We start from the raw sequence: 12691 nt of genomic DNA on the forward strand, positions 1-12691 counted from the left end.
GCTTGGGCCATCCTTCCCTCTATGCGTCCTCTCGAAGGTGCACAAATACGACTCCACGTCATCTTCCTCCCTTAACTGAACCAGGAACTGATTCGGGCCAGACTCCTGAGCCCTCCCAACCTTCAACTGGGCTACCTCCGCTACCAGTCTGCGGTTTTGTTGGTGCTGCTCCTCCAGTGCTCGCTCCTGGAGAGCCTATTGCTTCTGCTGGCTGAGGATGAACTGAGCCACCAGCTCCTCCATGGTAATCTCCGTACGCTCGACCACACGGCAACCAAAGCTACTGAGATGCCCGCATTCTCCACCATATGTGGTAAACCATGGGGTGTTGGGTTGAGCGTGCTGAGATTGACGCAAAAACTACTTTACCAAGACAGAAAATAAACATAACAAAGAAAATCACTTGGCTCAGTCCTTCTTCTCTCCTTTCGCTTGGTGTCGGTCTCTCCCCGTTATCCCTCGTGGTGTGCCACCGTGCTCCTTTTATTTGGCCTCCACGGCTGGTTGGCACTTTCCACTAATTACCTCCACTTACACGGAACCCAAACCGGCTGCGCACGTGTGCCATCGTGTGCTTTCATGCATAAATGTATTTTGTCCCCCTACACCAAACGCGATCATAACACGCATGTTAAAGTATAAAAACATACTCTGAACCAATGACATTAATTTGGGGACTGGTCGAAAAAGCATTAAACATGTATGGCAATTTAGCTAGTTAGCTTGCTAGCTAATTTGTCCTGGGATATAAACATTGAGTTGTTATTTTACCTGAAATGCACAAGGTCCTCTACTCTGACAATTAATCCACACATAAAACGGTCAACCGAATCGTTTCTAGTCATCTCTCCTCCTTCCAGGCTTTTTCATCTTTAAACTTATATGGTGATTGGCATCTACACTTTCATATTATTACCACGACAACCGGCAAAACATTTTGTCTTTCAATCACCCACGTGGGTATAACCAATGAGGAGATGGCACGTGGGTACCTGCTTCTATAAACCAATGAGGAGATGGGAGAGGCACGACTTGCAGCGCGATCTGCGTCAGAATAACGCTCGCGGGCAGTGTGGTGTGCAATAATTGAATAACATAGATTCCTAAATTTATTTTGCAGGGTATTAGAGCTGTCTGTGTCAGGGTGCCCAAAAACACTACCCTCCCGTGTCCCCCCACAAAACACACTACCCTCCCAAAAGAAAAAAGAAAAGGTTGGCAACCCTCCCGTGTTTTGGACCACCCCTCACCCCAGTCCGATCTGTCCCTAAGCACTGTGAAATTATTTGTTGCCCAAATAAGGAGGGCTTTCTGGGAAGGCTTAATAGCCTACTCCAAGCTTTACAAGCATGCTCAATGAATGATTTCTTAAAGTGCTTTTAGTCCTGGAATATGCTTAATCTGGGTCTGGGAAACTTGCCATAGAGCCTCTCATAGATGGGCTTCCTTTGATGTCTGAATCCTCCCTTTGCTCCAGGCATGAGGAGAGACTGTGACCTGGCCATATTCACTGACGTCCCCAAAGCCTTGTCTGATAACTTAAAGTATCAGAGTGCTGCCATTGTCTAAATGCATAAGTATTTTTCTTTATGTGTTTGTTTTTTGTGCAGAGGGTATCCAGTTCTTCTGGCTGGAGAATGGAGTATTGAGGGGGAAACTACTTCCCCGCCCTAAAACTAAAACCCACACGTGAGTACCTCGCACATGACACACACTCACGAAGGGGAGGTGGGATGGATAGAGAGGGAAGTGAATATTTACAAATGATAGAAATCATCTGTTTCAGCGAGTATTCTGCCACTGGAGTAGGTGAAGAGGCTTATCTGCGCTTCGGAGGTAAAAGACATGGCTGAATTTGTCATCAGACAGCTGTCGATTTCCAGTTCTGTCTAGACTGTTTCCATGGAAACCGATACTGTTCGGAACCAGAACCCGAAGACTGAATGAAGACTATGATTCTGAAAACACCCTCAACAACAACAGCTCTATTACCATACAGGCCACAGTACAGGCACAGAGACTGACGGGTGTTCCTGATAACACTGTCACATGACTGGAAGACACAAAAGGATGCTATCTATCAGATGGGAAGCAGAAGGCACAAGCTGTGGTTTTGTCAACGGACAGTCTCAACTGTTCCACAGAGATAGGAACACACACACACACACACCGCATGCCTTCCTGTGGCTTCCTGTGCATTTAGCAACATTTCAGGAAACTGCCACCATACTCGAGGACATTCAACCATCAAGCCAAATGCCTCATCTGGACATTAAAACAACTGTCAACTTTTTTATGTATGTCAATAAACATATTTAATTATGGATTTCAGAATTGACAATTCATTACATTGTTAATCATTTTCTATAACTTTCTATTCATGGGTCACCTCTTCCTTGATTTATTGAATAGTCAACTGCATGTCTGTTAGGATCCCAACGTGGACTGGTTGTCATTTCTCTTCAAGGCTGCTGCAGCAGCACCCTAAAACACTCAAACTGTCCACTGGTGCATCTGTATGTATGTATGTATGTATGTATGTATGTATGTATAGATTGCTCCTTGGGTTATAGCTGCTGTATATTACTGGGTGAGGGTGTCACAGAGCCTCGTGGCCCCCCGTCAGCTTGTGGAAGAGATCTTCGTTGAGTGTGTCACTCTGCTCGCGGTTGCGTGTCGACATGAAGATGTAGCCTCCAATGAACTCATGGACGATCTTACAGTCAGCCGTCACACAACTGAACGCTATGTTCACGTTCCCATCAAACTCTATGGCCATCTGAGGGTTAGTCAAACACACACACACACACACACACACACACACACACACACACACACACACACACACACACACACACACACACACACACACACACACACACACACACACACACACACACACACACACACACACACACACACACACACACACACACACACACGACGAGCAAAGCTAAATGACCAGGAAAAAGGGATACAGAGTTCAGTGTGTATTTGGCGATGCAGATTACTAAAGGAGATTCTGTGCAGAAAAATTTGAACATTTTGATTGTTTGATTGACGGGTCAGATCACCTGTCGTATGTCCCAGTTGACGTTCCACTGCCTCATGTTGTTGTAGCGCCAGGTCTTGACCACTTCTCCCACCCCCAGGTCGATACGGATCAGACGGTTGGGGGCGATGCCCAGCACCTCGTCCTTCCTGCTGCCCTTAAACCTGAACGGGTCAGAGACCATCCATTAGACTCAACTTTACCACAACTTATCCTTAGACCAGCCACTAGACTCAACTTTACCACAACAACTTATCCTTAGACCAGCTACTAGACTCAACTTCACCACAACTTATCCTTAGACCAGCCACTAAACTCAACTTCACCACAACTTATCCTTAGACCAGCCACTAAACTCAACTTCACCACAACAACTTATCCTTAGCCAGCCATTAGACGCTCACTAATCTTTGGTGATAGACTGTTAATAACATAAATGTAAATTGTGGTAACTGCCCAGCTAGTGCACTCAAGATTTGGTTCTAGGTACTGAGAATAGCCTTGCTGTGAAACGTGTGATACACTGGGTTGCCAGATCCTCCTTACCTAACCACCACCAAGGAGATACCAAAGTCAGGCAGGGCCTGCCAGATCCTCCTTACCTAACCACCACCAAGGAGATACCAAAGTCAAGCAGGGCCTGTCAGATCCTCCTTACCTCACCACCACCAAGGAGATACCAAAGTCAGGCAGGGCCTGTCAGATCCTCCTTACCTCACCACCACCAAGGAGATACCAAAGTCAGGCAGGGCCTGCCAGATCCTCCTTACCTCACCACCACCAAGGAGATACCAAAGTCAGGCAGGGCCTGCCATATCCTCCTTACCTCACCACCACCAAGGAGATACCAAAGTCAGGCAGGGCCTGCCAGATCTGGAGGAAGCGGAGGAGGGCGTCGGTCAGGGAGAGCTGAGCCACGTTCTGATATGCCTCCAGGATACGAGGGGTCAACTGGGCATGGCCAGAGAGAGAGAGAGGGTCATGGTTATATTATGTGGGGTTAGAAGGAGATAAAATGGTCTCTAAAGTGACTCAACTGTGTTGTACTGTGTTGGATAACTGCCAAAATAAAGCACACACTTGAGTAAATGAGGGTTCTGGCAGCTCTGTTGTGGAGTGTCATTTTCCTGGCATGGGTTAGGTTCTCTCATCCCCTTAGAGGGTCAGGTAAACGCCAATACATACACAGCCATTCTGAGTGATCACCTTCAACCTATGGTAAATCATTTCTATTCAGGATGACAATACCCCCATCCTCAGGGCACGAGTGGTCAAAGGATGGTTTGATGAGCATGAAAATGATGTAAACCATACGCCATGGCTGTCCCAGTCATCAGATCTCAACCCAATTGAGCACTTAGGGGAGATTCTGGAGCGGCGCCTGAGACAGCGTTTTCCACCACCATCAACACAACACTAAATTATGACATTTCTGGTGGAAGAATGGTGTCACATCCCTCCAATAGAGTTCCAGACACTTGAAGAATCTATGCCAAGGTGCATTGAAGCTGTCCTGGCTCAACGCCCCATTAAGACCCTTCATGTTGGTGTTTCCTTCATTTTGGCAGTTACCTGTATATCATTATGGAGTTCATCAGGATTTATCATTAGGTACATGAGAGGGTGTTTCAGGTTGATGATGAGGATGTGCATCTCTACTTGGTACCTGTTTGGCCTTGTACTTCTTGCTGTAGCGTGGAGAGACCAGGCTGTGTGTGTTGATGCTCATGCTGTCATCAGTGTGTGTGTTGGGGTTGGTCTGCTGCATGGCCAGGAAGGATCGGATGCTCTGGACCTCGCTCTGGAATGAGCTGTCTGCCAGACTCTTCCCTTTAGAGGCCAGACGACATGCTGCCATCCAACTGGAATACTGCTCCTCCTGGGGGGGGGAGAGAAAGAGAAAGAGAGATACTACAGTTATGGGCAAGATCTTGGACCTTATCGTGGATTTTATCTACACTTTCAACAAATATTGTAAGAAATGTAGTACTCGTGTATCTGGCAGTGTGTGTGTGTGTGTGTGTGTGTGTGTGTGTGTGTGTGTGTGTGTGTGTGTGTGTGTGTAACCCACATTTTCACAGCGCAGGTAGACCTCGTTCATGCCCTCTGGAGCTGGAATCAGAAGTTTGATGCAGAACTTTTGTCCAGCAACGTTCACATCTGGAGCGGCCTCACAGCCTGAGAAGGTGAAAGGTTATTGTACTGTGTGTATAAGGCCATTGTACTGTTAGTATAAGCAGGTGAAAGAGACTAAAGACAATTGATCTAAGGGAGAACTTAAATTGCATTTCCTTGATTCCTTCTCCTCTGACCTTCTCATCCAATGGGTTTTGAGAAAGAGGCCAGGAGACAGGATGCAAGAAATCAAGGAAATGTAATTGAGATTCTCCCTCAGTATCTGCTTCATACCTTTGAGGTTGATCTGTTGAATGGGTTCTCCCAGGCTCTCCTCTTTGCTCTTATAGTAGGAGATGGAGGCATCCTTAAACTTGAACCAGTACTGCTTGTATCCCTTCAGAGTCAACCTCTTGGGCCTGAAACAGAAGTACACTGTTATTACTGCTTCACGTGCTGTGGGAATGAGTTTGTGGGTGGGTGTGTGCATGTGCTGATAATGCATGTTTGTGTGTGTACGATTTTGTGTGTTCCAGTCTAAAAATAGTGCAGGGAAATGAGGAATCAGACATTTTTTCACACAAATGTCGGATCTTACCGGAATAACTTCAAATAATCATTCAGCTCTGGGGCGGTCAGGTTCTCCTGTGTGGAAGCCAAAGCAACATGCAAATTATTCCTTGTTTAACATCTGCTTTTCAAATAGGCATGGGAAATAATTCTGGCATCTGTGTCGATAAAAAACATATTATAATTGAATTCTACTTAATTTAACCTTTTACTGCAGGGGGCTAAATCAGAGTCACACAGACAGTTTGTTGGTAGTAACAAATCTACTTTGAAACTAAAGTATACACCTCACACACAAGGTTATGGTCTTCAAAAAAAGAAGACACCTGTACCATGTCAGATATTTGATTTTTCATCCCAATATTACACTTTATAAACATATCAATCCGTTTGACTTAGAAACACCAGAGGGGATTTGGTCATTTGACTGCAGGAAAGGGCTACTTTATTTATAATCCAAATACATAACTGAAATACACATCATATTTTGACTTCACAATACAATATATTGTGGGAAATAAAGAGTCACAATGTTCTGACCAGCATGTCTTGGGGGCTGCTGTCTGCCCCATCCAGCTTGACCTCCAGACACTGTAGGGCTGAGTCCAGGTCATCCATGGCCGGACTGGAGGTCATCGTCTGGGGCTCCGACAGGGACAGCTTGTTGATGTGGTACTGGTGGGGGGAGGGGGGGGGGGGGTGAAGATGACAAGAGAGAGGTAGTCATAGTTATACTTACAGCACATTAGAAATAGGACAACATGGGCCAGTTACATGTTAGTATGTGATTGTGAACATGTTATATCTGGTTTAAAATGACAGCAGCTCATTTTGACAGTTGATGCTCTCTTTTGGTGAATGCTTGATGGGGTTCAGGTATTAGCATGAAGGCACATGTCTAGGAAGTATCCATCCTGTGTACCTGTATAGCTCCAAACAGCAGCATCTCCTCCTCAGTACAGTCTATGTCCTCCAGTAGGATGGCCCAGCGAGCCTGCTCATACATCTGGGTCAGACGCACCACATCATACTGAGAGAGAGAGGGGGGGTGAGGGGGCAGAGAGAGAGAGAGAGGTCGGGGGGCAGAGAGAGAGAGAGAGAGGTGAGGGGGTAGAGAGAGAGAGAGAGGTGAGGGGGCAGAGAGAGAGAGAGAGGTGAGGGGGTAGAGAGAGAGAGAGAGAGAGGTGAGGGGGCAGAGAGAGAGAGAGAGAGAGAGGTGAGGGGGCAGCGAGAGAGAGAGAGAGTAAGGTGAGGGGGCAGAGAGAGAGAGTAAGGTGAGGGGGCAGAGAGAGAGAGAGAGGTGAGGGGGCAGAGAGAGAGAAAGGTGAGGGGGCAGAGAGAGAGAAAGGTGAGGGGGAAGAGAGAGAAAGGTTAGGGGGCAGAGAAAGAAGGAGAGAAAAGGGGAGAGAGAAGAAAGAGTGAGAAAAAGATGAGAGAGAGAGGTGAGGGGGCAGAGAGAGAGAGAGAGAGGTGAGGGGGCAGAGAGAGAGAGGTCAGACGAGGTCACAGAAGCGAGTCAGTGAAACCCAGATGGTTAGATTCCAGAGTAGAGTTCACACTTCTATTTTAGAGCCTATTTCCAATCCAACTATCACTTTCCATTCGGTATAACACACACACACACACACACACACACACACACACACACACACACACACACACCTTGGGCTCCAGGTCATGGAAGCAGTAGTATTTGAAGCGCAGCCAGAGTCTGTCATTCTCCTGAACTCCCTGCTCCATCAGTGAACGAGAAGAGTCCAGCCACCTGAGAGAGAGAGAGAGAGATAGGAGAGAGAGAGAAAGTATTTAGAACGAAAGACGACTACAGAGAGAAGTGAAGATCGAGACAGAGAAATGTGTGTTTGTGTGTGTCTGTGTGTCTACCTGCTGTGGATGTGGGCCTTGTCTACCACACTGGCGGGGCGGTACAGCTTAGCGATGGCCTCTGGGGGGGGAGCAGGCTGGGAGACTGACAGCATCTTGTACACCTTCTCAGTCTTAGGGGAGTCAGCGAAATGGGCAGGCATGCCATTATACAAGCAGGGGCGGGACACTGGGTAGGAAGGGAAACAGGACAGGGCCAATATTGGGTCATATAGTGAAGATCGTACTACTACTGCTACTACTACTACTACTGTTACTACTACTGTTACTACTACTACTACTGTTTCTACTACTACCACTACTGTTACTACTACTACTGTTTCTACTACTGTTACTACTACTACTACTACTGTTACTACTACTACTACCACTACTGTTACTACTACTACTACTACTACCACTACTGTTACTACTACTACTACCACTACTGTTTCTACTACTACCACTACTGTTTCTACTACTACTGTTTCTACTACTGTTACTACTACTACCACTACTACTGTTTCTACTACTGTTACTACTACTACTACAACTGTTACTACTACTACTGTTACTACTACTACCACTACTGTTACTACTACTGCTACTACTACTGTTACCACTACTACTACTACTGTTTCTACTACTGTTTCTACTACTGTTACTACTACTGTTACTACTACTGTTACTACATTTACTACTACTACTACTAATATTACTGCTACTACTGTATCTGCTACTACTACTACTACTGTTACTACTACTACCTCTACTGTTACTACTACCGCTACTACTACTACTACTAATATTACTACTACTGTTACTACTACTGTTACTACTACTACCACTACTGTTACTACTACCGCTACTACTACTGCTGCTACTACTGCTACTGTTAGTACTACTGTTACTACTACTACCACTACTGTTACTACTACCGCTACTACTACTACTAATATTACTGCTACTACTACTACTGCTACTACCGTTACTACTACCGCTACTACTACTACTACTACTACTGTTACTACTACTACCACTACTGTTACTACTACTACTGTTACTACTACTGTTACTACTACTACCACTACTGTTACTACTACTACTACTACTGTTACTACTACCGCTACTACTACTGTTACTACTACTGTTACTACTACTACCACTACTGTTACTACTACTACCACTACTGTTACTACTACCGCTACTACTACTGTTACTACTACTACCACTACTGTTACTACTACCGCTACTACTACTACTAATATTATTGCTACTACTGTTACTGCTACTACTACTACTACTATAGCAATTACTTAGTTGCATAAGCTTTAAGCAAGCTTACTTATGCTAATAATTAGTCAGACATAACGATGAGGGTTCTGCTCTTCATACTGTGATTGGTCAGCTGAGGGTCGATGGGAACATGATGATGTCATAATGTGTACCTGAGGTGAGAGGCACTTCTGTGAGGTCATACAGTTCCTCTGACAAGTCTCTATCTTTCTTCCTCTTCTTCTCCTCTACAGGTCGCAGCAGGGACAGCTCCTCTGGCCGACGGATGTCTGGAACCAGAGAGGAAGGAGAAAGAATGGAGGGATGGGTGAAAAAGTGTTTTGTGGAGTGCCAAACTTTCTTTTACTTAAAGCTATACACAGGTCATATGGTAGATTGTGGATTCCTTTGTTATGTTGACATGAAAGCAAACTTCTTGAAAAGAGAAAATAAAGGAATTGATTTCTGAACTCACTCAGCATCTTGCAGATGCCCAGCACAGTGCGGAACACAGGCCCAGAGAAGCAGACCCGGAGCCTGAGGTTCAGTCCATTGGGCAGGCCCAGCCTCAGGGGCTTGTGCTGGGGCATGAAGATGAGCCCGGCATCTGCCTGGATGCCACACTTCTCAAGGGTCCAGGCCGTTCGCAGGAGCCACTGCTGCTTCTGCTCCCACCACAGGGCATGGTCTGACCAGTCACGCTTTACCTCTGCAAAGGGGAGGAAACTGGTGAGCCCTCTGACACAACATGTCCGCCATGCATCACCCACACAGTCAGTGCCTTGGGATCTACTTGTGGTGGATCTTATGAGTGAATATCACCTCTATACAGTGCTGTGTAGGATAGGGAGATTGCTGGTCTCCACCATACAGTGTGCACTATCTGAATACGTGTGTGTGTGTGTGTGTGTGTGTGACTCACGTGACTTCTCCACCAGTTTGAGGATAACCCCACCTATGTGTAGGTCAGAGGTCACACTGACAGTGATGGGCGGAGCATCAGCTCCCAGGTCCTCAACTGTAACTGACAGGTCCCACGCTGCCATACTGAGAGAGAGAGAAATAGAGAGAGAGAGAGAGAGAGAGAGAAATAGAGAGAGAGAGAGAAATAGAGAGAGAGAGAGAGAGAAATAGAGAGAGAGAGAGAGAGAGAGAGCGAGAGAGAGAGAAATAGAGAGAGAGAGAAATAGAAAGAGAGAGAGAGAAATAGAGAGACAGAGAAATAGAGAGAGAGAGAGAGAAATAGAGAGAGAGAGAGGGAGAGAGAGAGAGAGAGAGAGAGAGAATAGTAAGGGAGGAACAAGTGTTGGGTTGCGAAAAATAATGAGAGAAAGAACGTGTGAAGGGGAGGACAGAAAATGTGTGTGTATGTCACATGAAACACACTTTGGAATCCCAACCACACGTACCACACACACACACACCCTGGATGACCGGGTTATTCTGACTAGTTCACTATGACAACACACACACACACCCTGGATGACCGGATTATTCTGACAAGTTCACTATGACAACACACACACACACACACCCTGGATGACCGGGTTATTCTGACTAGTTCACTATGACAACACACACACACACCCTGGATGACCGGATTATTCTGACAAGTTCACTATGACAACACACACACACACACACCCTGGATGACCGGGTTATTCTGACAAGTTCACTATGACAACACACACACACACTTCCTATTTCTAACTTCAGCAATCATTCTGGACGCATACTTCCGCTTTCAGACCCAACCCTACCCACCCTACCCTACCCAACCCTACCCTACCCAACCCTACCCAACCCTACACAACCCAACTCTACCCTACCCAACCCTACCCTACTCCACCCTACCCTACCCAACCCTACACAACCCAACTCTACCCTACCCAACCCTACCCTACCCTACCCCACCCTACCCTACCCAACCCTACTCCACCCTACCCTACCCAACCCTACACAACCCAACTCTACCCTACCCTACCCAACCCTACCCTACCCAACCCTACCCTACCCTACCCTACCCAACACCATAAAATGGCCAATTGTGTGTGTGCACAGGAGGTTGGCGGCACCTTAATTGGGGAAGAAGGGCTTGTGGTAATGGCTTGAGTGGAATCAGTGAAATGGTATCAAATACATCATGTGTTTGATGCCATTCCATTTGCTCCGTTCCAGCCATTATTATGAGCCGTCCTCCCCTCAGCAGCCGCCACTGGTGTGTGTGTGTGTGTGTGTGTGTGTCATGTCAAGTATGGTAATAACAACATGGTGTAAGGTTAAGCACTCTGTAACTTGACTAGTTGTCTTGTTCTACTCACAGCCAAGGAGTCAGAGTTTTGGCCCATCGATAGAAGCCTACTGCTGTCCTATACTGTTCACATCCATCCCTCTGTCCCCTCCTCCAACATCACAATCAACCAGAAAGACATCTCTCTCTCTGAGACCCCGGGCGAAACACTCTCACACAAACAGCACAGTTAGTCTCACATTTGCTACACACTCTCGTGCATCTTACCTTCTCCACCGTCCAAAATGCAGGGGACTCTGGCAGCTTCTTTAAAAAAAGACCTACTACCCCTCTTCTGCTTGTTCTGTGAAACTACCCTTCTGAAGTCATTTGGTGAAACCTGCCTGTTACACTTCCCCTCTCTGTCTCAGTTGGGTTGGGTCTTGAGTCGTGGTCTATGTATGATATGCGGTGCACATGTCACTGCTGAAAAGAGTGTTCCTCCTTTGTCAGTTTCCGGCCACCGGAAGTGTGAGTGACAGTGACACTGAATTTAGCTCTGTGTGTGTGTGTGTGTGTGTGTGTGTGTGTGTCAGTTATAATGACCGTATGTCAGTCTCATTGGTTCTGCAGCAGTCTGGGAGGGTGGGAAGGGGAAGGGAGGGTCATGTGATCCATACAGTAGACCAGGGTTCATCAACTAGATTCAGCCGCGGGCCGTTTTTTTTCTTGGGCAGATGGTCAGAGGGCCAGATAATCTGTAGACTGCAAATTGACCGCAAGAAGCCCAAACAGATATAATATTTGACTAAAACATAGTCATTTCAAACCTAACTTAGATATACAGTGTCTCTCTATTATGCGTGGGAATACTTTGGAACAGATTTCCCAAATTAAAATCACTTGGTGCTGATTTGCTGGTGTTTTTAACAGTCTTTTAATGTCGAAAACAAAAAACTTTTATAGGGCTCAGAAAACTTGGCCAAATCAAATCCCCCCGCAGGTTGGGGAACCACCTGCAGTAGGCTGTGTGTCAATTGACATGTGATGGACACACACAGTCTTGTACAGCTAACCTTGTGGGGACACACAATTCAGTCCCATTCAAAATCCTATTTTCCCTAACCCTAACCCGTACTATTACTCTAACCCTAATCTTAACCCTAGCTCCTAACCCTAAAACTAACGCTAGCTCCTAACCCTAAAACTATCCCTATCTCCTAACCCTAAAACTAACCCTAGCTCCTAACCCTAAAACTATCCCTAGCTCCTAACCCTAAAACTAACCCTAGCTCCTAACCCTAAAACTAACCCTAGCTCCTAACCCTAAAACTAACCCTAGCTCCTAACCCTAGCTCCTCACCCTAAAACTATCCCTAGCTCCTAACCCTAAAACTAACCCTAGCTCCTAACCCTAAAACTAACCCTAGCTCCTAACCCTAAAACTATCCCTAGCTCCTAACCCTAGCTCATAACCCTAAAACTAACCCTAGCTCCTAACCCTAAAACTAGCCCTAGCTCCTAACCCTAAAACTAACCCTAGCTCCTAACCCTAAAACTAACCCTAGCTCCTAGCTCCTAACCCT

General features: G+C 46.2%; 1 protein-coding gene across 1 annotated transcript; it reads right to left on the bottom strand.

The window, feature by feature from the left end:
• Positions 1 to 2289: 2289 nt before the first annotated feature.
• On the bottom strand, positions 2290 to 11681 carry LOC106604371 (fermitin family homolog 3). The gene is made up of 15 exons (XM_014198930.2): positions 11394 to 11681; positions 9798 to 9922; positions 9351 to 9584; positions 9049 to 9165; positions 7622 to 7790; positions 7400 to 7502; positions 6660 to 6767; positions 6278 to 6412; positions 5766 to 5812; positions 5462 to 5586; positions 5124 to 5230; positions 4719 to 4931; positions 3879 to 4003; positions 3075 to 3216; positions 2290 to 2779 (listed from the first exon to the last, which is right to left on the bottom strand). Exons 2-15 carry the CDS (start codon positions 9919 to 9921, stop codon positions 2600 to 2602), a joined length of 1929 nt encoding a protein of 642 aa, XP_014054405.1. The 5' UTR covers position 9922; positions 11394 to 11681; the 3' UTR covers positions 2290 to 2599.
• Between the last annotated feature and the right edge of the window lie 1010 nt (positions 11682 to 12691).

The sequence above is a fragment of the Salmo salar genome, chromosome ssa05 (genome assembly GCF_905237065.1).
Source record: "Salmo salar chromosome ssa05, Ssal_v3.1, whole genome shotgun sequence".
NCBI lineage: Eukaryota > Metazoa > Chordata > Actinopteri > Salmoniformes > Salmonidae > Salmo > Salmo salar.

What these genes read in the sequence shown, in the direction of transcription:
- LOC106604371 (XM_014198930.2), bottom strand. Translation starts at nt 9,921, where the DNA reads ATGGCAGCGTGGGACCTGTCAGTTACAGTTGAGGACCTGGGAGCTGAT. An exon ending in GATTATTTGAAGTTATTCCG is followed by an intron (nt 5,587 to 5,765) that starts GTAAGATCCGAC and finishes CTTCTGTTTCAG; the next exon opens with GCCCAAGAGGTTGACTCTGA. An exon ending in AGAAGTACAAGGCCAAACAG is followed by an intron (nt 4,004 to 4,718) that starts GTACCAAGTAGA and finishes GGCCATGCCCAG; the next exon opens with TTGACCCCTCGTATCCTGGA.